At 42.7% G+C, this 25,993-nt stretch overlaps 2 protein-coding genes across 2 annotated transcripts in view; both read right to left on the reverse strand.

Moving 5' to 3' along the window:
• LOC111955818 (retinitis pigmentosa 9 protein homolog) overlaps nt 1-5,771 on the reverse strand; it is a 9,939-nt gene extending 4,168 nt beyond the window's left edge. Inside the window, exons 1-4 of the mRNA XM_070436400.1 lie at nt 5,751-5,771; nt 4,437-4,552; nt 2,723-2,807; nt 449-510 (exon numbers count right to left, since the gene is read on the reverse strand). Coding sequence (XP_070292501.1) covers nt 449-510; nt 2,723-2,807; nt 4,437-4,552; nt 5,751-5,771 — 284 coding nt within the window. The remainder of the gene's footprint in view (nt 1-448; nt 511-2,722; nt 2,808-4,436; nt 4,553-5,750) is intronic.
• LOC111955816 (UPF0711 protein C18orf21 homolog) overlaps nt 5,184-25,993 on the reverse strand; it is a 34,486-nt gene continuing 13,676 nt past the window's right edge. Inside the window, exons 4-5 of the mRNA XM_023976137.2 lie at nt 9,450-9,640; nt 5,184-8,657 (exon numbers count right to left, since the gene is read on the reverse strand). Coding sequence (XP_023831905.1) covers nt 8,516-8,657; nt 9,450-9,640 — 333 coding nt within the window. The 3' untranslated portion in view covers nt 5,184-8,515. The remainder of the gene's footprint in view (nt 8,658-9,449; nt 9,641-25,993) is intronic.

The raw sequence follows: 25,993 nt of genomic DNA on the forward strand, positions 1-25,993 counted from the left end.
GGTGCGTTGACTGGGAGGTTAGTCCTTCAATGACCCGGGGGTGTGTCCTCCGATGACAGCCTTTTATTTCACATTAGTTGGTTGTTATTCTTCTTCTGTGATAAAAGGCTCTCAATTAATAATAAACTATTCTGATTGAAACAGTTGGAAAATTAAAGGGATCGTTCACTCTAATGACAAACTTACTGGAACTAACTGGAAAGTAACAGTCTACAGAAGCCACAGCTTAGCATCAGCATTGTTGGGAGAAAAACAAAAATAATCAWTAAGTCCCCTGTGACCGTGCTGCAAAGTTGCTTGTCTGAATTGATGTAACAAAGACAAGTTACAGAAGAACTGTCCTATGCACAGTATTCAGTCCAGACTACCTTAACTATGATCAACTCCAAACAGCGGAGGAGACATCCACCCAAACAGATTTTTGATAATAAAACCAGAAGGTAGTTACCTTGTTTCTTTTTCATTCTGTTTGTTTTCTCTGATCATGTCGTACATTGGGTCTTCGTGTGCCTACAAGAAATAGATGGTTTAGGTACTTATTTACAAAATGTACAGGATAACACACATTGCAAACACTACAACGATAACAAGCATGGCAGGATAAAACTCCATTCAGCTACTGCTCTTAGGCAACATTATTTCCCCCCATTCAACGCTCTCCTCTGCCACATCCGCATTTTTAAATCCGGTTCTTGTATCACAATGAAAATATGATACGCTTGTACTTATGTTAATCATTGCAGTGGCATCGTAGCAAGCAGGGCTACAGAACAACTGCACTGTGTGAATCTGCAGAGCCCAGAAGCATCCAGCTGCAGAGGATAGAGATGCTGGTTGCATCCCAAATCACACCCGTTTCCCAATGTAGTGCACTACTTTTGACCAAATCCCTATGGGCCCTGGTCAAAAGTAGTGCACAAATGGGGAAAAGGGTGTGATTTGGGATGCGGCCTTACAGTATCCAGTTGCATCAAGCAAGCATGCTCCTGGTCCAAGGCAGGAAGGCAGGCACCTAGACCTCCCCGCGAGGTTATAGTTGGGACCAGAAGCAGACGTCTCCGCGAGGTTATAGTTGGGACCAGGAGCAGACGTCTCCACGAGGTTATAGTTGGGACCAGGAGCAGACGTCTCCACGAGGTTATAGTTGGGACCAGGAGCAGGACTCTCCACGAGGTTATAGTTGGGACCAGGAGCAGACGTCTCCACGAGGTTATAGTGGGACCAGGAGCAGACGTCTCCACGAGGTTATAGTTGGGGACCAGGAGCAGACGTCTCCACGAGGGTTATATTGGGACCAGGAGCAGACGTCCTCCACAAGGTTAATGGTGGACCAGAAGCAGCAGACGTTCACCGACGAGGATTATAGTTGGGACCAGGAGCAGACGGTCTTCCACACGAGGTTATAGTTGGGACCAGGAGCAGACGTCTCCACAGTTATAGTTGACCAGAGCAGCTCTCCACGGAGGGGGTATGGTTGGGACCAGAAGCAGACGTCCCGACGAGGGGTATGTGGACCAGAGCAGACGTCCCACAGGTTATAGTTGGGACCAGAGCAGACGTCTCACGAGGAGTTATGTTGGGACCAGGAGCAACGTCTCCACGATGGTTATGTTGGGACCAGGAGCAGACGTCCCGCGAGCGGGTAGAGTATGGTGGGGCACCAGGAGCAGACGTCTCCACGAGGTTATGGTTGGACCAGGAGCAGACGTCCCCACGAGGTTATGGTTGGACCAGGAGCAGACGTCCCACACGAGTTATGGTTGGGACCAAGAGCAGACGTTCTCCACGAGGTATAGTTGGGACCAGGAGCAGGACGTCCCCACGAGGTTATAGTGTTGGACAGGACCAATCCTAGTCCTAGGACCCATTTTTTGGTTTGAGACCAGCAGTAACACATTATATTCAACTAGTCAAAAGGTTTGATGATTAGTTGAAATAATCCTTGTGGGCAGATTAGTAAACATAAATGGTACCGTATATCGTCTTTATAAACTATGGGCACCAATATCTACGAGCAGCAATAGTTCTGGTGCTTAAGGTTTCATCTTTGATTATTTGGACAAACCACGATTTCGCAGTGTTGTAGCATCGTTCACGTTCGGAGGGTAGGGGACAATTCAGGCCACAGGAAGGGTGGGGCAATTCCCACAGAAGGCGGGGACAATTCAGCCCACAGGAAGGGCGGGGGACAATTCAGCCCACAGAAGGGTGGGGGAAATTCAGCCCACAGGAAGAGGGACAAAGGGGGCAAGGGGGACAATTCAGCCCACAGGAAGGGCGGGGACAATTCAGCCCACAGGGAAATGAAGGAGAAATAGCGGACAATGTCGCTATAGGAATGGTAGGGGACACAATTTCAGCCCACAGGAAGGGCGGGGAGGAGGGGAACAATTCAGCCCACAGGAAGGGTAGGGGACAATTCAGCCCACAGGAAGGGTAGGGGACAATTCGGCCCACAGGAAGGGTAGGGGACAATTCGGCCCACAGAAAGAGTAGGGGACAATTCAGCCCACAGGAAGGGTAGGGGACAATTCGGCCTACAGGAAGGGTAGGGGACAATTCGGCCCATAGACTTGCCAGTAACTTGCAAAGAGAGAGGGTGGAGCTCCTCGTTCTAGCATCTCTTAACACGTATGGACCCAGAACTTCATCGAGCAGCCGACCAATTACACAAGACTTTAGTTCTGGGTTAACCGAGATGAGTTGAAAGATGGAGACTCACCACTCTGAAATGCTCCAGCTTCTGGTTTCCTTTGATGAAGAAAGGACACTCTCGGTCCCCCGTCCTGTGTCCATAACGCTTGCATCACCAACCTGCACAAGGGAGAAGTGTCATGTTGGTACCACAAGCACACTCCCTCCTGCTCTCTAAGAAATCACCCAAACAAGCTAGTGTTGGAACGTGGAATAGATTCATATACACCTGTTTATCACTTAGCCTACTGCAATTCAAAATCAAAAGGAATAAATATTCAAACACTTTCCCAAAGTATTATCTGGAACAGGTAAGACTTTGTAATTCCACAGGACTTTAGACTAACCTAGTATGCTTTATACTAACCTAGTATGCCCCCACGAGTGGGAGTGGGGGCAGCCTTTATTCTTTGAGGGACAAGCAGAACAGATGTGAATCACTGCTACACCGACGTGACCCTGAGCTCATTCAAAAGGGATGGGTCTATCAAGCGAAGCCTAGAGTGTGTCCCAAATGCCACTTAATTCCCTATATAGTGCAATTATTTTGACCAGAGCCCTATGAGTGTACCATGTACCCTGATCAAAAGTAATGAACTAGATAGGGAATAGGGTGCCATTTGAGACGAACMCATAGCAACTCTCCTGTCTCTCTCAGTGGGGTTGAATTTAAGTGACAGTATTGAGAGGATAAGGACCAGGACTATCCAGTGGTGAAGACAACTTTCTTTGTCTTTCTGCTATATTTCAATAGAGCGCCGTACATGATCACATAAGCATGAATGGACCTCTGCCCATTTCAAGCTGTACATTTTCTAGATCTGTGATAGTGACCCACTTATAAAGGAGTGTCTATTTAATCCCAGTCAGTCGCAGAAGCACTACGTTTTTTAAGGTTATTTCACATCAGCGTTCTGTAGATGAAGGAGGACGAGGAGATGAAGGACTAGGAGAGGAAGCCACTTTAGACTATTGAGATGCACCCTAAAATGTAGGTATCACAGGAGGTTGGTGGCACCTTAATTGGGGAGGACGGGCTCGTGGTAAAGGCTGGAGTGGAATTAGTGGAATGGTATCAAATATACATGGTTTCCATGTGTTTGATGCCATTAAATTTGCTCCGTTCCGGACATTATTGTGAGCCATCCTCCCCTGGTAGGTATGCATCCCAAATGCCACCTTGTCGCTATATAATGCAGAGCAAGGCCCAAAACATTGTAGAAGACTTCAGTCACCCAGGTTATAGACTGTTCTCTCTGCTAGCGCACGGCAAGCAGTACCGGAGCGCCAAGTCTAGGTCCAAAAAGCTCCATAATAGCTTCTACCCCCAAGCCATAAGAATGCTGAACAACTAATCAAATGGCCACTCGAACTATTTACATTGACCCCCTTTGTTTTTACACTGCTGCTACTCTCTGTTTATTATCTATGCATAGTCACTTCACCCCTACCTACATGTACAAATGACCTTGAGTAACCTGTACACCCAAACATTGGTACCGGTACCCCCTGTATATAGCCTCGTTATTTTATTGTGTTACTTATTATTTTATTTTTTACTTTTGTTTATTTAGTAAATATGTTCTTAACTCTTGAACTACATTGTTGGTTATTAAGGGTTTGTAAGGAAGCATTTCACGGTAAGGTCTACCCCGGATGTAGTTATGCATGTGACAAATAACATGTKATTACTTTTTAGCAGGCCCCAGGGTGCCACATAATAACCCTGTGTTTCTACTCACACCTCCTTCCCCAGAGGCATCCACAGCCCCTTGGTGGGGGCGTGAGCCAGGAAGTCTCTAGCATCCTCATTTCCTGGATCAGCAGGAATACAGTCCTCTGGTTTGTACTCCTCTTCCTAAAAAAACAACCCGTGTTTCAAGTAGAAGCAAGATGGCACATATTCCAGTTTCCATAGCAATCCCTTTACTGATAGCTAGCTAGCTACATCTCGTCTATCACAGTAATGATTTACCTGGCAGTGAGCGGTCCTAATGACCTGCCCTTACTATACATTAATGAATCCAGGTGGAGGTTTTTCATAACTGCATAGTGGGGAAAAGAAAACAATGGTGGTGAGAATAAATATGATAATATACTTTGTGTTTTGGTAGGTACCCCTGTTCAAGTGGGATATTTACCAGTCAGGGGCAAAGCACCATGTAGAGCCATGCTACAGAACCGATCTAGTTAAATTGTCTTTGCTGAAAGCTACAGTAATTTAACAATGATAGGCAGCGTTTCTTGCTAAATCACAAGGCCGATCAACTACACTGTTATGTTTTATTAATCCACAAGTTCGATACCACCGAAGCACGTGTGGTTTACTTACGTTTTCACATGCTTCAGCTTTTGCACTTCTTGGTTCAGTTTTTGTCGCTTGTTTCTTAAGTTTTTCCACATGGTGTTTTGATTCCTTGTGCCTTTTGCGGTCCCCTGTCCTCCGAGTATAGCTATCTCTTTCGACTAGACATTGCAACGACATTGGATAAGTGTTCATAAAATAACCCTTTAATTTCAGTTTGATAGGATTTCTCTAACACCAATACATTCGGGACAAGCTAAATAGGGACATTTTTCTCGAACTCTACGTAGTTATTTTCTGCTTCTGATTGCGCATGCCATCGCAGCGCCGCCTACATGTMAAAGGGAGTCGAGCATGCCTGGTTTTAATATCTATGCCGGGTTTGCGCAGATGTTTATTTGCGTATTATCATATACAGCTAGGGCTATACTTTGAATGAAAAGGTGAGGTCTGTAGTGGTTTATAATGTATTCATACTGTACCCTTTTGAGTTTTATTGCAGTTACCCGAGTACTTCCAGCTACCAACTGTAGAATCAACTCTATAATGTGCTTATAAACAGTCCGTATGTAGAGGTATTAAAGGGGCAGCCCRGGATAGATATATCATTAATTTAAGAGTCCAAAAATTGATGTATAGTCATTGATTCTTGAAGAATATAACTTAAAAATGTCTCATGAACTGTTCAACTGGCATAACCCATAAACTTGCTTTACTCCATTGTTTGTAAACAATATTATTGTAAACAAACCGTGTTCAAAACATGTACCATGTATCAAAAACAAGCACCCTTTAAAAAAGTTATATTTCTAGCACTTAATGAGAGACTTGTTTTCTGAAAACTGCCACTGTGAATACATTGCAACACTGACAGTCGACTTCGGGAACTAAAATGGATAAAAAAATATTTAAAAAAAAACTCAGCAATCTACACACAATACCCCATAATGAAACGTGAAAACAGGTTTTTAGAAATTGTTGCATATTTATTCAACATAAAAAACATACCTTATTTACATACGTTTTTAGACCCTTTGCTATGAGACTCAAATGAGCTCAGGTGCATCGTTTCCATTGATCATCCTTGAGATGTTTCTACAACTTGATTGGAGTCCACCTGTGGTAAATTCAATTGATTGGACATGATTTGGAAAGGTACAAACCTGACTATATAATGTCAAATAGTTGACAGTACATGTCAGAGCAAAAACCAAGCCATTAGGTTGAAGGAACTGTCCGTAGACCTCCACAACAGTAGTGTCAAAAAAACAGATCTGGGGAAAGGTACCAAGAACTTCTGCAGCATTCAAGGTCCCCATAAACACAGTGGCCTCCATCATTCTTAAATGGAAGAAGTTTGGAAYCACCAAGACTCTTCCAACAGCTGGCCACCAGAGCAATCGGGGGAGAAGAACCTGATGGTCTGGCAGAGCTCTAGAGTTCCTCTATGGAGATGGGAGAACCTTCCAGAAGGACAACCATCTCTGCAGCACTCCACCAATCAGGCCTTTATGGTAAAGTGGCCAGACGGAAGCCACTCCTCAGTAAAAAGGCACGACAGCCCGCTTTGAGTTTGCCAAAAGGCACCTAAACGACTCTCAGACCATGAGAAAAAGATTTCTCTGGTCTGATGAAACCAAGACTGAACTCTTTGGCCTGAATGCCAAGCTTCACTTCTGGAGGAAACCTGGCACCATCCCTACGGTGAAGCATGGTGGTGGCAGCATCATGGTGTGGGGATGTTTTTCAGCGGCAGGAACTGAGACTAGACAGGATCAAGGGAAAGATGAACAGAGCAATGAGATCCTTGATGAAAACCTGCTCCAGAGTACTCAGGACCTCAAGACTATGGCAAAGGTTCACCTTACAACAGGACAACGACACTAAGCACACAGCCAAGACAACACAGAGTGGCTTTGGGAGAAGTCTGAATGTCCTTGAGTGGCCCAGCCAGAGCCCGGACTTGAACCCAATAGAACATCTTTGGGGAGACCTGAAAATAGCTGTGCAGCGACGCTCCCCATCCAACCTGACAGAGCTTGAGAGGATCTGCAGAGAAGGATGGGAGACACTCCCCAAATACAGGTGTACCAAGTTTGTAGCGTCATAACCAAGGCTGTAATTGCTGCCAAGGGCCTTCAACAAAGTACAGGGTCTGAATTATTTTGAAATGTTATTTTTTAATAAAGTAGAAAAAATTTCAACCTGTTTTTGCTTTGTCATTATGGGGTATTGTGTGTAGATTGATTAGGCAAAAAAATAAATGTATCCATTTTAGAGTAAGGCTGTAACCTAACAATGTGGGAAAAGTCAAGGGGTCTGAATACTTTCAGAATGCACTGTCTCTTCATGAGTTCTATCATTCAACACAGTTATATTTAGATTGAAAAAAGTGTAGAAGGAATATAAATGTGAGGTAATTCAGGATTATATGCAATGATACAGACCCACACATTGGATTAATTACAACCAAAGAAAATCTTTGTTACAAAATGCATTATAAAATGTGTTGGATCAAAGCAGCCATACAACATGCAGTCTAATAGTAATTGTGAATATGAACTAACGTAAGAACTTACTAACAGGTAAACAGTGAAAACCATCAACAAGAAACTAAAAATGTTTCATTAAATCGCGTCACAAATTTCAGCCCTATCGCCTATTTCATTATAAACAGTTGATGTGTCCGATTCTCAAAACCATGAGTAAACAAACATGTGTTTGGCACGGTGATCACAAGATAGTAACAAATGATCAGCCCTACCTGGCTGGTGATCTAACAAGAGGAAGTTTCAAGAAGACACACCCTGTGGAGTTCACCAAAATAAAACAGAGGACAACAACCAAGTAATAAAGAAGTAGGAAACTCAAGCATTAACAAAGTCATATTTATCATAAATGTGATTGTAACAAATAAAAATCACCCCCTCAAATCAAAACATGCTGTAACTCCAAACAATTTATTTTGCCTGCCTCATCATAAATGCCATGGAAGAGAGGGGTGAGCTTTGCTTCCGATGCCACTCCCACCATCCAATTGGGACAGTGGAATTCCTGAGTGATGTGGTGGTGTGGGACCATTCCCAGTTTGGACAGCTCTACRGAAGGGGGACCTCAGGGGCAGTTGGGGGGTGGCATGTGAAGAAGAAAAAAACATGCCCCTTTAATTCTCTCAACAGGTGGCGCTGTAGCGCTTATTGACTGACAGCTGACTCCTCCCCCCTATAGCCTTGTTGTTCTGAATACTAAGCAGGACCATTCTGAATACTAAGCAGGACCATTCTGAATACTAAGCAGGACCATTCTGAATACTAAGCAGGACCATTCTGAATACTAAGCAGGACCATTCTGAATACTAAGCAGGACCATTCTGAATACTAAGCAGGACCATTCTGAATTCCAGCAGGACCATTCTGAATACTAAGCAGGCCAGAGAGACTGGTTCAGTTTCATATCATGGTGGTGTCATGGCTGACTCTTGGGCCCATGCAACAGAGCCCAGTGTTTGTCAGTCATTCAGAGGGAGGAGAGGAAGTCTTTGAGTCCTCCCTTGGTCTTGGTCTTCTGGATGTCCTCCAGCATGAGGAACCTCTTGAGGCGGGAGAAGGCCGACTTCTTCACACTTGCGGGCTTTGAGGCCGAGGAGGAACCGGTGGACCTGGAAATACAGGAATACTGTCATGTCAGAATCTGCAAGCTGACACTGATTAAAGGTTAAAGAGCGACTGCCTTTAAAAAGCAACACATTCTTTGAAAACAGCCTGTGTGGCATCAATATGAGTCAGAGACAGTTATTCTCTTGACTAATGTAAATAGGATCATTTTCCTCAAAGTCAGTCTCGTCTAAAATGGAGTGTGGAACATCTGTGCGTCACAACAGGTAAATGAAAGATGGGTTTTGATGTGACGATGTTCATTTGTCCACTAACATGGGGTGAACAGCTGCGGTGATCGCTCTCTATCCAATAGCATAGACAGTGAGACAGACCTGCCCAGCAGCTCCGACTTTGTTTACATAAGACAACACGTCACACTTCTTTTTTCCCCTTGAGAAATAGTGCACCAAAACAGCTTACTTAGATGTTAAATTGCTCAACTAAAACATCCTTGGCGAAAACTTCAAAATTAATTACAGATTTCTTGAGTTATATTAAATTCATTCTGGGGATTTTGAGTAAGTGAAATAGGCTTCTACAGTGTCTCATGGGGGACAAACATCATTAACCAAATGTGTAATTCATCAGGAAACACCTCCAAGATTGAAATCAATTTTTTCTAAATCGCTGTGTTCAGTGACCACACAGTGTCCATCAGTTGAGTGATACCATCTATTGCCCTCACATCTCAAGAAGTCCCTTAAAATGCAGATTTTCAGCTAAGCGAGATGTAGCCAATAGAAGTAAAATAGGGTAACATTTGAGGTACCGGTGGCCTGGTATTGTTTGTTTACCTTGGCGTACTGCAGGGCGTCTTGTCTTTGGAGGCAGACTTTGGGGTGGCGTGGCTTCTGTTGGTGGACTGGGGATTCTTGTGTTTGCCTGCGCTCCAGGGGGTGCAGTGGCTCTTGGAGAGAGTGGCCATGAAGTTCCTGTTGACGCCGTTATGCTTGGACATGTTGTTACAGGTGTGGCATGTAGCCACCTGGGACGGCGAGAGGAGGAGTGGATTAAATTAGAAGTAATGATGTCTCTATTTACAGGTGGATTCACACAGGGAACATGATTCTCATGTGGAGATGACACGAGGACACAACGTGTCTCAAAAACAATTCTGGAAGTTAATGTTTGCAAGTGACTAACCAAAAGTGGTTAACTCCCAGATGAAATCAAATTTTATTGGTCACATACACATGGTTAGCAGATGTTAATGCGAGTGTATCGAAATGCTTGAGCTTCTAGTTCCGACAGTTCAGTAATATCTAACAATTCCCAACAACTACCTAATACACACATATCTAAAAGGGGTGAATGAGAATATGTACATAAGTATATGGATGAGCGATGGCCGAGCGGCAGAGGCAAGGTGCAGTAGATGGTATAAAATACAGTATATACATGTGATATGAGAAATGTAAGATATGTAAACACTATTAAAGTGGCATTATTTAAAGTGGTATCGTTTAAAGTGACTAGTGGTCCATTTATTAAAGTGTCCAGTGATTGGGTCTTAATACAGTATATACATTAACTCCCAGATTAACTCTCTGGGCACCAGGAGCACACAGACCCGGTCTCCCTGTGCTGAAAACCCACATCCAGACCACTCTCTTTCCATTCACACGTCAATAGAAACAGGATAACAATCATGATTGTGTGTTGACAGGTTATTGGGCTTAGCCTATTTTCAGCAGCTACACAGCCCCATATGTCTATCTATAGCCCTTTCTCTGATACACAGAATCAAATCAATATCCCATACAACTACAGATGAAGTGCAATCCCATGCACTTTCAGAGCCTGGGTGGGTCATCTGCAGACTGCCCCATTCTGTCCATCCCATCGATTGCACTAACAAAATGTCGCCTGAGACCTGAGTGCAGAGGGGCCAGGGTGAGAGGCCAGGGTGAGAGGCCAGGGTGAGGGGCCAGGGTGAGAGGCCAGGGTGAGAGGCCAGGGTGAGAGGCCAGGGTGAGAGGCCAGGGTGAGAGGCCAGTGGAGGGGGGGTGGAGGGCCAGGGTGAGAGGCCAGAGGGGCCAGGGTGAGAGGCCAGAGGGGCCAGGGTGAGAGGCCAGGGTGAGAGGCCAGAGGGGCCAGGGTGAGAGGCCAGAGGGGCAGGGTGAGAGGCCAGGGTGAGAGGCCAGAGGGGCCAGGGTGAGAGGCCAAGGGGCCAGGGTGAGAGGCCAGGGTGAGAGCCAGAGGGGCCAGGGTGAGAGGCCAGAGGGGCCAGGGTGAGAGGCCAGAGGGGCCAGGGTGAGAGGCCAGAGGGGCCAGGGTGAGAGGCCAGAGAGGCCAGGGTGAGAGGCCAGAGGGGCCAGGGTGAGAGGCCAGAGAAGCTACTGTGTGACAGAGGGCTAAAAGGAGAAGGTGCTCATATAACCTGAGTGACGCAGGCAACCAGAGACCTCACTCAGTCACTCAGTTCTCCCCCCCACCCCCCTTCTCACAGCAGACAATTACTTCTAAGACTTGTCTCAGGAGGAAAACATTGGCATCTATCCTATATCTAGGTTACAAAATGGCCTGTGTCGTGTGTGTGTAATATGGACTTTCAAGTATGTCCTCTTGTTGTGCTTTTACAGCAAATATTGTGTGCAAGTAAACAAAATACAATGCAATCTAGACCTAACAGATGTACTGTATGGCTTTGGCAATGCACAATTTCAACATCACTAACAAGCACATCCCAAACCCTCTGATACCGACACTAATTCATTTCCCTAAGGAAAACTGCATGCATCCATAGATGTTCCGAAACAGAAACAAATCACACAGTGTCATAAGATTCCGAGTCAGGCTGTTGACAGTGCTGAATGCTGATGCTATGGAACAACTCACCAATACAAAGGTAGCCATGTTGCTGCTGAGAGTCTAACAGGTGGCAGAGTAGAGTTTCACTGAACCAGTGATGATCTGAGTGAGAATGTTTACTACTGAGCCCTGCGTGTCCAGCCTTATAAAGCAGAGAGAAGCACAGAGTCCGAGTCCATCCGGAGCCCAACAGCTAGCCAGCCAATCGATCAACAGGAGGAGTGGAAGGGGATGGAGCCTGTAGATGGGTTGACTGTTGTCACTGGCAACACTTCCCATGCCAACAGCCCTAATCCATATATACACCCTCCAGAAAAGCCCTGGATTAAAGTGCCGGGGAAAAAACACTATGAAAACAGAGCGAAACTCTTGGATACCCTGAAAGCATTTAGCCGGGTTAGGTAAGGCCATATACGGAAGTTAGTCAATGTTGATATGCCCTAAAACGCAGAGCAATAAGGGGTGCCATTTTCATATATCCTCATAGGCAGGGGACTCCCGACAGAGAAATTGCTATATTGACCATATTCGTTTAATCAATTTAAAAGGAATAAAAACACAATATGGATACTGTCATAGTGTTAGGCTAGTAGGTCGTTGATAGTGCTGTTGAACATATCTGGTGTACCATTGATGCACCTCTGCATTTGTGAAGATAATCATTGATGAGGCTTAGTGAGAGGCCTGCATCCAGCAACCTCACAGGTCTCATGACCCATTTTCTGCAGCTATTTCAGTACAGTGCTACATGGAGAGAGAGGGAGAGGGACAACTCCACTGAACTAGTTTCAATGTTTGGAATCACTTGTGAGTTTCTGGATTTTGGGGTAAACTGCACACAGAGACATAAATGATATCCACAAGTTCATCTGACTGAGGAAKTAGATAAAGGGCCTCGTTGCCAACATCCTGAAGTATCCCTTTAATCCTACATTCCAAGCTATCCTGAAGTATCCCTTTAATCCTACATGCAAAATCCTGAAGTATCCCTTTAATCCTACATGCAAAATCCTGAAGTATCCTTTAATCCTACATTCCACATCCTGAGTATCCTTTAATCCTACATTCCAACATCCTGAAGTATCCCTTTAATCCTCATTCCAACATCCTGAAGTATCCCTTTTAATCCTACATTCCAACATCCTGAAGTATCCCTTTAATCCTACATTCCAACATCCTGAAGTATCCCTTTAATCCTACATCCAACATCTTGAAGTATCCCTTTACTCTACATTCCAACATCCTGAAGTATCCCTTTAATCCTACATGCCAACATCCTGAAGTATCCCTTTAATCCTACATGCCAAATCTGAATATCCTTTAATCCTACATTCAACATCCTGAAGTATCCTTATATCCTACATTCCAACATCCTGAGTATCCCTTTAATCCTACATTCAACATCCTGAAGTATCCCTTTAATCCTACATTCCAACATCCTGAAGTATCCCTTTAATCCTACATTCAACTCCTTAAGGGTTTGAGAGCCCTATGATAGAGAGCAGGAGGCGCCCAAAGGCGGTGGGTGTTTAGGGTGCCCAGGCACCTTGGTGGAAGGTTAACCATCAGCTGGCAGGCGATACCATCCTCTATCTAGTGTGTCATGACGGCGCCTAAGAAAAGTTTATTTTGCCCAGTGATGATTTGGCACTTGGTCTGGTATGAACAACTGTAAAGAGAACAGCTAGGCTTTTATCTCCTCCTCCTAACTTAAGAAGACCACATACCTCTCTAACGCTCTCCTCACCAATATCATCCACCATGAGAAGACAGACAACACACTAACCCTCCTCTAACTTAGCTCTACCTCTAACCAAATCATACATCCACCATGAGAAGAAAGACAACACACTAACCCTCCTCCGGAAAGACCTATCAATTAGGCCTAAACGTCTGTCGAATAGTGACGAGAATCATGATACCGACTCAAATCAAATCTTGCCCAATCATCATCTATCTAATTGACCCCTAATCCATGTATCGTCTGTGTGCCGAGTACCTACACGTGAGACACTGGCTGAGGACAATGAGTGCAGTGCGTTCATCAGCTCATTCTATTGATTCTGGCTACAGGGGTACAGGCCTAGAGCGGTCTAGCTAGCAGCATGTAGACAGGGTATGTAGGCTGAGGGGTCTATACATCTGATGCCAGGGATCAGGATATACAGTACCTAGTATGGGCAGGCCAAACAAAACCACACAGAAGCTTCAATAAAGACCAATAAGATGAGCCCTTCATCATTGAGCATGAACAGAAACGTGACTAGACAAAGGTCACCAATTTATGACCCAAAGTTGACCACTGCAAATGTCAATTTCCTTGAGCCACCAAATGAAGACCAAAAGTAAACCCTTTTCACCTTCCCAGAATGTCTGTCTCCACCCCCTGTGTGAAAAAAAAGCACGTGCAATCTATGCACTGTATATAAACAATTAAAGAGGCCTTGTGATGAAATGAGATCAACGTCTATTAACTCCAGTCAGGTTATAGTGATGATGAGTGGTAACTCGTATGGCCCCATACAATCCCTCCTATCCATTCCCTAGCAACAGGGGCTATTGGGTAAAGTTTCCTCGACGTACAGGTCTAGGATCAGCTCACCCAATCCAAACCTTAACCATTAGATCAGAGTCTATCTTGGGGATAAGTTCACCCTACTCCGCAGCAGACCTCCAGAGAGACCGGTCAAGTTTGGAATTTCTTTATAGCACATAGATCCTTCTGGACTGACGATCAGGCCTTGAAATGTCAACAGCACCTACTGGTTCTTTTAGACTTTAAATGATGCGATCAGCAGCAAAATACCCTGCTTCCACGTCTTTTTTTGACAGCACAAACAGATCTGGGACCAGATCAACAAAATATACCACAGATATTGTCTATGTGAACAGGGGTCAAAAGCAAATGTCTGTTCTCCTTGCATATTTCACAAGTTATTTCCTYTGATCTAAATACAAAACATACAATAGATGAGTGCTCTGGTCAGTGTTCACAGATGAGTTTAGGGAATTATTGTCATGCACATTCAACTGGTACAGTATGTCACCGTGGGTGCTAAGGTAGGTATTGAGAGGAGTCCAGCCACAGTTCAACACCTGTCTGTCAGTCACCTAGCTGAGTAGAAGAGGAACTCTGAACATGATCAACCACGAAGCCACCGTGTGGACTGGTCCCAAGGCTACCGGTGTTTCACACTTTCCACCAACACAGGCACTCTCTGGCAAGTTGCAAACACATTGAGTAAATGTACCTACAAACTCAATGACCGACAGACAGCCACACACACCGGACGACAAATATAAGCCACATTATGCACACCGATACATATATAGGAAAACACACACCTACACAGACAAGCACTTTAAACACATGCATGCTGACAAACACACACAATCCTGCAGATGGGCTTTTTGTTTTCTATTAATTGGGGCGGCAGGTAGCCTAGTGGTTAGAGCGTTGGACTAGTAACCGAAAGGTTGCTAGATCGAATCCCCGAGCTGACAAGGTAGAAATCTGTAATTTGTTCTTAACTGACTTCCCTAGTTAAATAAAAACATTGGTTGTGCTCCATAAATACTAATCCCCTCTTTCTCTCTACCCAACATCCCTCTCTCCCTCCCCCAGCCCTCCCTGTGCTACCCCAGGCCAGGCTGTGCTGACCTTGTCTCTCCAACAGGCATCATTGCCCTTGAGGATGCTGACAGATGCATAATGGGCTGGCTTTATCCGGATTTGGACGTCATGAGGTTTTCATTTCCAGAGGTAATGACAAGTGTTACCTGTTGAATGGATACAGGATAGAGTCTGACAGTGTCTGGGCCCGTGTCAAAATGAGGGCATTATGTAGAGGATATATGGTGGCATGTTGGAGCCAGTGTTGTAGAAGGGCATTGACAGAATCTGTTGTGATGTAGGGAGGGGCTCAAACAACATGCCCTCCTGGATGCCCTTCTACAACACTGCCATATGCTGTTGTGTTCTACAATACTGCCATATCAATATTGTTGTTTCTACTCAATACTTGCCCATATGCTGTGTGTTTCTTACAAATACTGCCATTATGTCAATTGTTTGTGTTTCTACAATACTGCCATATGCTTTGTGTTCTACAATTACTGCCATTATCATTGTTGTGATTCTACAATACTGCCATATGCTGTTGGTGTTTCTACAATACTGCCATATGTCATGTTTGTGTTCTACAATACTGCCATATGCAATGTTGTGTTGTGTTCTACAATACTGCCTATCCATATGTTGTGTTCTACAATACTGCCTATGCTGTTGTGTTTCTACAATACTGCCAATATCATGTGTTTCTACAATACTGCCATATTCAATACTGTAGTTCTACAATACTGCCAATATCATTGTGTTCTACAATACTGCCATATTCATATGTGTTCTAACAATACTGCCATATCATATGGTGTTCTACAATACTGCCATATCATATCTGTTGTGTTCTACAATACTCTATCATATGCTGATTGGTGTTCTACAATACTGCCATATTCATATGTGTTGTGTTCTATAATACTGCCATATCTTATGTTGTCTACAATACTAGCCATATTTGCTGTTGTGTTCTACAATACTGCCTATCATTATGCTGTTGTGTTCTACAATACTGCCATATCAATGCTTTGGTTCTAATACGCATATCATATGGTTCTAATTGCAATACTGCCACTATCATATGTGTTCTACAATTGCCAACTGTGTGTTCTACAATACTGCCATATCATATGATTTGTTAGTTCTACAATACTGCCATATCATATGTTGTGTTCTTACAATACTGCCATATGCTGTTGTGTTACTTATCAATACTGCCAATATGACTGTTGTGTTCTACAATACCACTGGCCATAATGCTGTTGTGTTCTTACAATACTGCCATATGCTGTTGTGTTCTACAATACTGCCAATCATATGCTGTTGTGTTCTACAATACTGCCATATGCTGTTGTGTTACAATACATGCCATATCATATGCCATAATGTTGTGTCTACAATACTGCACATATGCTGTTGTGTTCTAATACTGCCATATCATATGTTGTTTGTTCAATACTGCCATATCATATGCTGTTGTGTTCTACAATACTTGCCATATCATATGTGTGTGTTTCTACAAATACTGCCATTCATTGTGTGTGTTCTACAATTACTGCCATATCATATGTGATGTTGTGTTCTATAATACTGCCCATACAATGCTGTTGTGTTCTATAGCATATCAGTGCTACATATACATATATGTTGTTGTGTTCTATAATACTGCCATAAATTCATAGTGTTGTGTTCTTAATACTGCCATATCAATATGCTGTTGGTGTCTACAATATGCCAATCAATGTATGTTGTGTTCTATAATACTGCCATATTCATATGTTGTTGTGTTCTACAAATTACTGCATATCATATGCTGTTGTGTTCTACAATACTGCCATATCTAATGTTGTTGTGTCTATAATACTGCCATAATTTCATATGTTGTATTGTGTTCTATACTACTGCCATATCAATTAATGCAATGTTGCTGTAACTTTACAATATGAGCATCATCAAATGTTGTTTGTGGTTTCTATAATAATGCCATATCATAACTCATAGTTGTTGTGTTCTATAATACTGCCATATCATATGTTGTTGTGTTCTACAATACTGCCATATCATATGTTGTTGTGTTCTACAATACTGCCATATCATATGTTGTTGTGTTCTATAATACTGCCATATCATATGTTGTTGCGTTCTACAATACTGCCATATCATATGTTGTTGTGTTCTGTAATGATGCAGTGGAAAGAGAGGGAGAAGAGAGATGGGCTACACACTAACTGCTGGTTGGCATACCATAGAGTGGGGGCAGAGGGGTATCTGGTTGGCATGCCATAGAGTGCATTCGAAAAGTATTCAGACCCCTTGCATTTTTCCCCACATTTGGTTACGTTATAGCCTTATTCTAAAATGTATTAATTAAAAACATTTCCTCAATCTACACATAATACCCCATAATGACAAAGCGAAAACAGGTTTATAGAAATGTTTGCTAATTTATTAAAAACAAAAAACAGAAATACCTTATTTACATAAGTATTCAGACCCTTTGCTATGAGACTCGAAATTGAGCTCAGGTGCATCCTGTTTCCATTGATCATCCTTGAGATGTTTCTACAACTTGGAGTCCACGTGGTAAATTMAATTGATTGGGCATGATTTGGAAAGGAACACACCGGTCTATATAAGGTCCCACAGTTGACAGTGCATGTCAGAGCAAAAACCAAGCTATGAGGTTGAAGGAATTGTCCGTAGAGCTCAGAGAGGATTGTGTCGAGGTACAGATCTAAGGAAGGGTAACAACACATTTTTGCAGCATTGAAAGTCCCCAAGAACAACAGTGGTCTCAATCTTATTGTATTTTGTTTTAACTAGGCAAGTCAGTTAAGAACGAATTCTTATTTACAATGATAACCTGGCAAAAGGCCTCCTGCAGGGACAGGGGATTAAAAAGAAAAATATAGGACACACATSATGACAAGAGAGACACCAGGGCTGGGTGATATGTCCAATATTATATCACAGTATAAAAATAAAACAAATTGAACGGTATTTTTTGTTTTTGAATAATAAAAGTTGTACATTTACTTTGAGTAGTGAGTGATCCCAGGGTGCTTTATGAGTAGTGAGTGATCCCAGGGTGCTTTATGAGTAGTGAGTGATCCCAGGGTGCTTTTATGAAGTAAGTTGAGTGATCCCAGGGTGCGTTTTATGAGTAGTGAGTGATCCCAGGGTGCTTTATGAGTAGTGAGTGATCCCAGGGTGGCTTTAATGAGTAGTGAGTGATCCTAGGGTGCTTTAATGAGTAGTGAGTGATCCCAGGGTGGCTTTATGAGTAGTGAGTGATCCCTAGGGGTGCTTTTATGAGGTTAGTGAGTTATGCCCAGGGTGCTTTATGAGTAGTGAGTGGATCCAGGGTGCTTATAGAGTGTAGTGAGATGATCCCAGGGTGCTTTTGAGTAGTGAGTGATCAGGGTGCTTATGAGTAGTGATGATCCCAGGGTGCTTTATGAGGTAGTGAGTGATCCAGGGTGCTTTATGAGTAGTGAGTGATCAGGGTGCTGTTATGCAGTAGTGAGTGCGGTGCTTATGAGTAGTGAGTGATCCAGGTTGCTTTATGAGTAGTGAGTGATCCCAGGGTGCTTTTATGAGTAGTGAGTGATCAGGGTGCTTTATGGAGTAGTGAGTGATCCCCAGGGTTGCTTTATGAGTAGTGAGTGATCCAGGTGCTTTATGAGTAGTGAGTGATCCAGGGTGCTTTGTTATGAGTAGTGAGTGATCCAGGGTCTAGGGTAGTGAGATCCCGTGTTATGAGTAGTGAGTTGATCGCAGGGTGCTTTAATGAGTAGTGAGTGATCCGCAAGGGTGCTTTCATGAGTAGTGGAGTGATCCAGGGTGCTTTATGAGTAGAGTGACAGGTGCTTTATTAGTGAGTGTCCCCAGGGTGCTTTATGAGTAGTGAGTGATCCCAGGGTGCTTTATGAAGTAGTGAGTGATCCTAGGGTGCTTTATGAGTAGTGAGTCATCCTAGGGTGGCAACACACACATTCTAAGTGATTTCAATGTGTCTTTCTCCATTCTGATTGTATTATACTGTTCAATTCAACTAAAACAAAATTCCGCACTTTTATCATTCCTGCATTTCCTGCACTCAAATGCAGTGGTGGAAAAAGTACCCAATTGTCATACTTGAGTAAAAGTAAAAGATACTTTAATAGAAAATTACTTAAGTRAAAGTSAMMSWSWMMMAKWMWAMTWSWRYWWRAGTWAAAGTATTTGGTTTTAAATATACTTAAGTATCAAAAGTAAATGTAATTGATAAAATGTACTTAAGTATCAAAAGTAAATMATTTCAAATTACTTATATTAATCAAACCAAATGGCACCATTTTCTTCATTTTTAGATAGCCAGAGTCACACTCCAACACTCAGACATCATTTACAAACCAAGCATGTGTGTTTAGTGAGTCCTCCAGATCAGAGGCAGTAGATGACCAGGGATGTTCTCTTGACAAGTGCGTGAATTGGACCATTTTCCTGTCCTGCTAAGCACTCAAAATGTAACGAGTRCTTTTAGGTGTCAGGGAAAATGCATGGAGTAAAAWGACAGTATTTTCTTTAGGAATATAGTGAAGTAAAAGTTGTCAAAAATAAAAATGTGTTTCGTAAAGTACAGATACCAAAAAAACRACTTAGGTGAAAATACTTTCATGTACTACTTAAGTAAATCAAATTGTATTAGTCACATGCGCCRAATACAACAGGTGTAGACCTTACAGTGAAACAATTACTTATGAGCCCCTAACCAACAATGCAGTTTAAAAATAAAATACAGATAAGAAATAAAAAAGTAACAAGTAATTAAAGAACRGCAGTAAAATAACAATAGCGAGATTATATACAGGGGGGCACCGGTAGTACATTATACAAGTAGTACTTGAAAGTATTTTTACTTAAGTAWTTTACACCACTGCTCAATTGAGATAATTTCCACACTGCCACGTAGGGCTGCACGATATGGGCAAATAATCTAGGACTTATTTTTAACCAAATGTTGCAATTGCGATTTGACTTGCCAATTAGAACAAAACTGTTGTAATCATGGAAATATAATGACTATTCTAATTCTACAGTTAGAATATAATAGTGGGCACTTTGAATACAGTGTTGTTTGAGATGACAACGAATTAAAATGCCAGGGAGGAGTTATTGTGACAGGGTAGGAACTAAAGTGTTGATTAGTGTTTCCTAGGGGACCCTATAAGCTTTGGCTACATTGSATGTTCTCTCTTAGCTACTTCATGTAGCTAACATTCTTCCTTAGCATATTCCTCTTTGATTTAGAAGATCCTGTTGCACAAACATGCTGATTTAGGYCTACACCATCACTGGTATTATCAGGCTGTATTAGCTAGCTACGTTTGCTCTTACTCAGTACATATATTAGCTAGCTAGCTATTAGCGGCTAACAATTAGCATCATGATTTAGGGGAACCTAAATCATGATGCTAATTGTTAGCCGCTAATAGTAGCTAGCTAATATATGATCTGAGTAGAGCACAACGTAGCTCAGCTAATAGCAGCCTGGATAATACCAGTGATGGTGTAGGCTTAAATCAGCATGTTTGTGCAACAGATCTTCTAAATCAAAGAGGAATATGCTAAGGAAGAATGTTAGCTACATGAAGTAGATAGAGAGAACATGCAATTGTAGCCAAAGCTATAGGGTCCCCTAAAACACTAATCAACACTTTAGTTCCTACCCTGTCACAATAACTCTCTCCCTGGCATTAATTCGTTGTCATCTCAAACAACACTGTATTCAAAGTGCCCACTATTATATTTCTAACTGTAGAATTAGAATAGTCATTATATTTCCATGATTACAACAGTTTTTGTTCTAATTGGCAAGTCAAATCGCAATTGCAACATTTGGTTAAAAAATAAGTCCTAATTATTTGCCCATATCGTGCAGCGCCCTACGGTTGCAGGTGGTGGATAAGTTCATCTCTAGTGGGAGCTTATGTGGTTGTAAGAGTTAACTTAGGAGTAAACATACTTGGTCAAGGGTACTGTGGAGGTGTATCTGTACTCAGCCCGGTGCCCCCCTGTATATATATCTCTCGGGCTATTGTGTATTTACTTAGCTGTGTGCTTTAATTACTTGTTACCTGTTTTGTTATTTCTTATGTGCCTGTATTTTTTCTGAGAGACTGCATGTGTTGGTTTGGGGCTTCATATTAGGTATTGTTCTCCATCTGTCAAGGTCTTACGAGCACCTGGTCTGCGGAGTGTTTCGGGCGCATGTGATCTAATAAAGGAATTCTGATTACTTAGTTGAGTAATTCTCGAAGTAGTTTGCACTTATAGAAAGTTCACCTAGTTTTTTTTTGTATGTGGTAACTCTATACGAGAACAACCATTTTTGTGATATTGTTGAGCAAATTGTTAACTTCACTCTAGTTGTCCTAAAGAGAAACTTACTGTCTTTTTAACTCCATGGCACTTATTTTCTCCCTGCAACGTAAGAGCGACTTCGTTAATTTTGAGTGCTTTTAGCAGGACCAGGAAAATGGTCCATTCACCCGCACTTGGGTGCCATTTGGATCTAATGAGTCCCTGCGCGTGCATTCTATCGTGCTCTCTCGATCGAAGGGAGGTGACTTTGGAGTTCTCACATCACACGACATGGCGTGGAGTTCCTGGTTAGATATGATGTCTGACGATGTGGTGAGTGTGTACTCTGGCTATCCTAAAAATGAAGAAAATTGTGTGAGCCACTCTGTTGGTTTGATTAATATACGAGTAAATCGTTTGGAACTATTCTACTTTGATAACTTAAGTACATTTGTTATCATTGAACTCTTGTAACTTTTGATACTTAAGTATATTATGTCAGAACCAATACTGTTACCTGTACTCAAGTTAGTATTTGTACTGGGAGACTTTACTTACTTAAGTATTTTCTATATGCAGAGGTATCTTTAACTTTTACTCAAGTGATGACAATCTCGGGTGAGCTTTTGTTTCACGGCTACTTTGGCGCGGCATTTTGTATGGCATTGGAAATGCGGAATTGAATAAAGTGCGGAATGGTGTTGTGGTTTGTGTGTTGAATTTGACATCAGGGTAATAGGTATACAGAGTGGAGACACTTGGCAGAATAGGTCAGTTGAACGGGTCTTAGAATTTGTGTTGTCGGATGTTGCCGGAACCGGTCTATTGTATCACCTACACCTAAGGCATAAGAGAGCACCGCTAGTATCACCTGCAGGCTACTGGCATAAAGCGTAGCCTCCGGGATCCTCACTTACTCATAAAGTGCCACGCGCTTGAGTCACTTCACTGATACTTTCACGATAGAAGGCAGCCTGGGGTCAACTCACTACTCATTTAAGAGAGCCACCCCCTGGGGAGTGCAACTCACTACGTTTTCATATTATGCACCGGCGTAGGGAGATCACTGTCCTACTGCTTTCACATAAAGCACCCTGGGAGACTTTCGACTACTCTTATCAGGCGGACGCGGCCTGGGATTCAGGTTTCCCTCACTCATAAATGCACCTCACGTGGGATCGGACTTCAGCTTACACTCTTATTGGTAACAGCTACCCTGTGGATCACAACGTCACAAGCACTCCGATGATTAGAGCACCTTGCTTGCGTGATCCGTCACTACTCATGGAGATAGCACCCTGGGATCTTGATTCTCACTAACTTCATAAGTCTACATCGCGTGGTCAACTCGACTGGATCGATAATTATGCACACCCGTGGGGCGGGCACTCTACGAGTCACTAATATGCACACCGCATGGCAGCGAGCTCACTAATCTCATTTAAGGCACCCATGTGGATCACTCACTGAATCCTCATAAAGCATCCTGTGTGATCACTCACATACTTGCGATAGAGGCTACGCTGGTGGGAATTACTACCTACGAGCACTAAGGCACCCTGGGATCACTCGACTACTCCATTAAAGCACCTCAGTGGGATGCCACAGTGCCACTACTGCGATTTTAAAGCTACCGCTGGGAATCGAGCGGCACTTACTGGGTCAAAGCACCCTGGGGATCACTCTTACTCAGAGAGAAGCAACCGGGATGCGTTTACTTACGTTACTCATAAACACTCTAAGGGAGGAAGGCTCACTTGAGTCATCAACAGCTACCCCTGGGACTCGACTCCACTACTCATAGGAGGGCACCTCTGGGATCTCACTCACTTACATGCCGATAGGATAAGCACCTTCTGGATCAACTCACACTCTCATGGAAAGCCAGCCCCGTGGGTGGTCACTCACCTACTCATAAAGGCACCCGTGTGATCACTGCGACTACTTCATTCCAAGATCGGCACGTGCGAGGTCAATTGCTCAACTTACTCATAGTTAAATGTACAAGCGTTGTCGGATATTTAAGGAATACATAATAAAATATCGTCTCAAGTGTGTTTATTTGTTGTATATCTGTGATATAATATCTGGGGACATATCGAGGTACCGCACCCGCCCTGGTAGTCTCTCTTTGTGCATGCAGTGTTGTTGTGTGGGTGTGTTATATGGTGGTGTCCTTCGTTGTTAAGTTCTCCGCGTATCCGCTGGCAGAGCCTTTTTTTGTGTGTCCATGTTTGTAGTGAGATCCCTGTGAGGAGATATGGTAGTAATTCGTGGAGTCGTGGATTCTGACGTGCCCTCACGTTAATACAAAATAGAGTGGCTTATATTAAGATTCTTGAGAGCCACGTGTGATGGTTCTTGTGTGGTACTTTCAAGGTGCCGCAGTAAAGGTATGTGTTGTTACAGCATTCGCGGTAAGATTCTGTTACGTCGTACAGCAACTCTTCTCTGAGCTTCTACGGACAATTCCTTCAACCATAGCTTGGTTTTTGGCTCTGACATGCACTGTCAACTGTGGGACCTTATATAGACCGGTGGTTCCTTTCAAATCATGCCCAATCAATTTAATTTACCCACGTGGACTCAAGTTGTAGAAACATCTCAAGGATGATAAATGGAAACAGGATGCACCTGAGCTCAATTTCGAGTCTCATAGCAAAGGGTCTGAATACTTATGTAAATAAGGTATTTCTGTTTTTTGTTTTTAATAAATTAGCAAACATTTCTATAAACCTGTTTTCGCTTTGTCATTATGGGTATTTGTGTAGATTGAGGAAATGTTTTTAAATTAATACATTTTAGAATAAGGCTATAACGGTAACCAAATGTGGGGAAAAATGCAAGGGTCTGAATACTTTTCGAATGCACTCTATGGCATGCAACCAGATACCCTCTGCCCCCTCTATGGATGCCAACCAGCAGTTAGTGTGTAGCCCATCTCTCTTCTCCCTCTCTTTCCACTGCATCATTACAGACCACACAACAACATATGATATGGCAGTATTGTAGAACGCAACAGCAATATGATATGGCAGTATTATAGAACACAACAACATATGATATGGCAGTATTGTAGAACGCAACAGCATATGATATGGAGTATTGTAGAACACAACAACATATGATTATGGCAGTATTGTAGAACGCAACACGATATGATATGGCAGTATTGGTAGAAACAACAGCATATGATATGGCAGTTTTATAGAAACAACAGCATATGATATGGCAGTATTGTAAGAACACAACAACATATGATATGGCTATTATAGAACACAACAGCATATGATATGGCAGTATTATGAAACAACAACATATGATATGCATTTTTAGAACACAAACACTATGATATGGCAGTATTTAGAACACAAGCATATGATATGAGTTTGTAGAACACAACAGCCATATGTGCAGTATTGTAGAACAACAACAGCACATAATGATATGGCAGTATTGTAGAACAACACAACAGCATATGGCAAAGTATATGTTGAGAACACAACAGCATGGGCAGTATTGTAGAACACAACAGCATATGGCAGTATTGTAGAACACAACAGCATATGGCAGTTATTGTAGAACACAACAATATGATATGCGAGTATTGTAGAACACAACAATATGATATTGGCCGTATGTGAACACAACAGCATATGGCAGTATTGTAAAGAACACAACATAATGATATGGCAGTATTATGAACACAACACATATGATATGGCAGCTATTATAGAACACAACAACATATGATATCGGCAGTAATTATAGAACACAACAGCAATGATATGGCAAGTATTGTAGAACACATATGTCTATGGCAGTGATTGTAGAACACATATGATATGGCGTGATTGTTAGAACACATATGATATGCAGTTTTGTAGAACACATATGTCATATGGCAGTAATTGTAGAACACAACAGCATATGGCACAGTATTGTAGAACACTGATGTCACGTAAGTTGTAGAACCACAACACAGCATATGGCATATTGTAGAACAAACGAGATATGGCAGTATTGTAAACACAACAATTGTATGGCAGTATATTGTAGAACACAACAGCATATGGCAGTAGTTTTAGAACACACACAGCATATGGCATATTGTGAGTAATGATGTAGAACACAACATAGATAGGCAGTATTGAGACACAACATTATGATATGGCAGTATTGTAAGAAACAACAGCTAATGGCAGTGTGTAGAAGGGCATCCAGGGAGGGCATGTTGTTTGAGCCCCTCCCTACATCACAACAGATTCTGTCACAACGCCTTCTACAACACTGGCTCCAACATGCCACCATATTCCTCTACATAATGCCCTCATTTTGACACACGGGCCCAGACACTGTCCAGACTCTATCCTGTATCCATTCAACAGGTAACTTGTCATTACTCTGGAAATGAAAACCTCATGACGTCCAAATTCCGGATAAAGCCAGCCCATTATGCATCTGTCAGCATCCTCAAGGGCAACTGATGCCTGTTGGAGAGACAAGGTCAGCACAGCCTGGCCTGGGTAGCACAGGGAGGGCTGGGGAGGGAGAGGGGAATGT

The sequence above is a fragment of the Salvelinus sp. IW2-2015 genome, linkage group LG31 (genome assembly GCF_002910315.2).
Source record: "Salvelinus sp. IW2-2015 linkage group LG31, ASM291031v2, whole genome shotgun sequence".
In the NCBI taxonomy this organism is placed as follows: Eukaryota; Metazoa; Chordata; class Actinopteri; order Salmoniformes; family Salmonidae; genus Salvelinus; species Salvelinus sp. IW2-2015.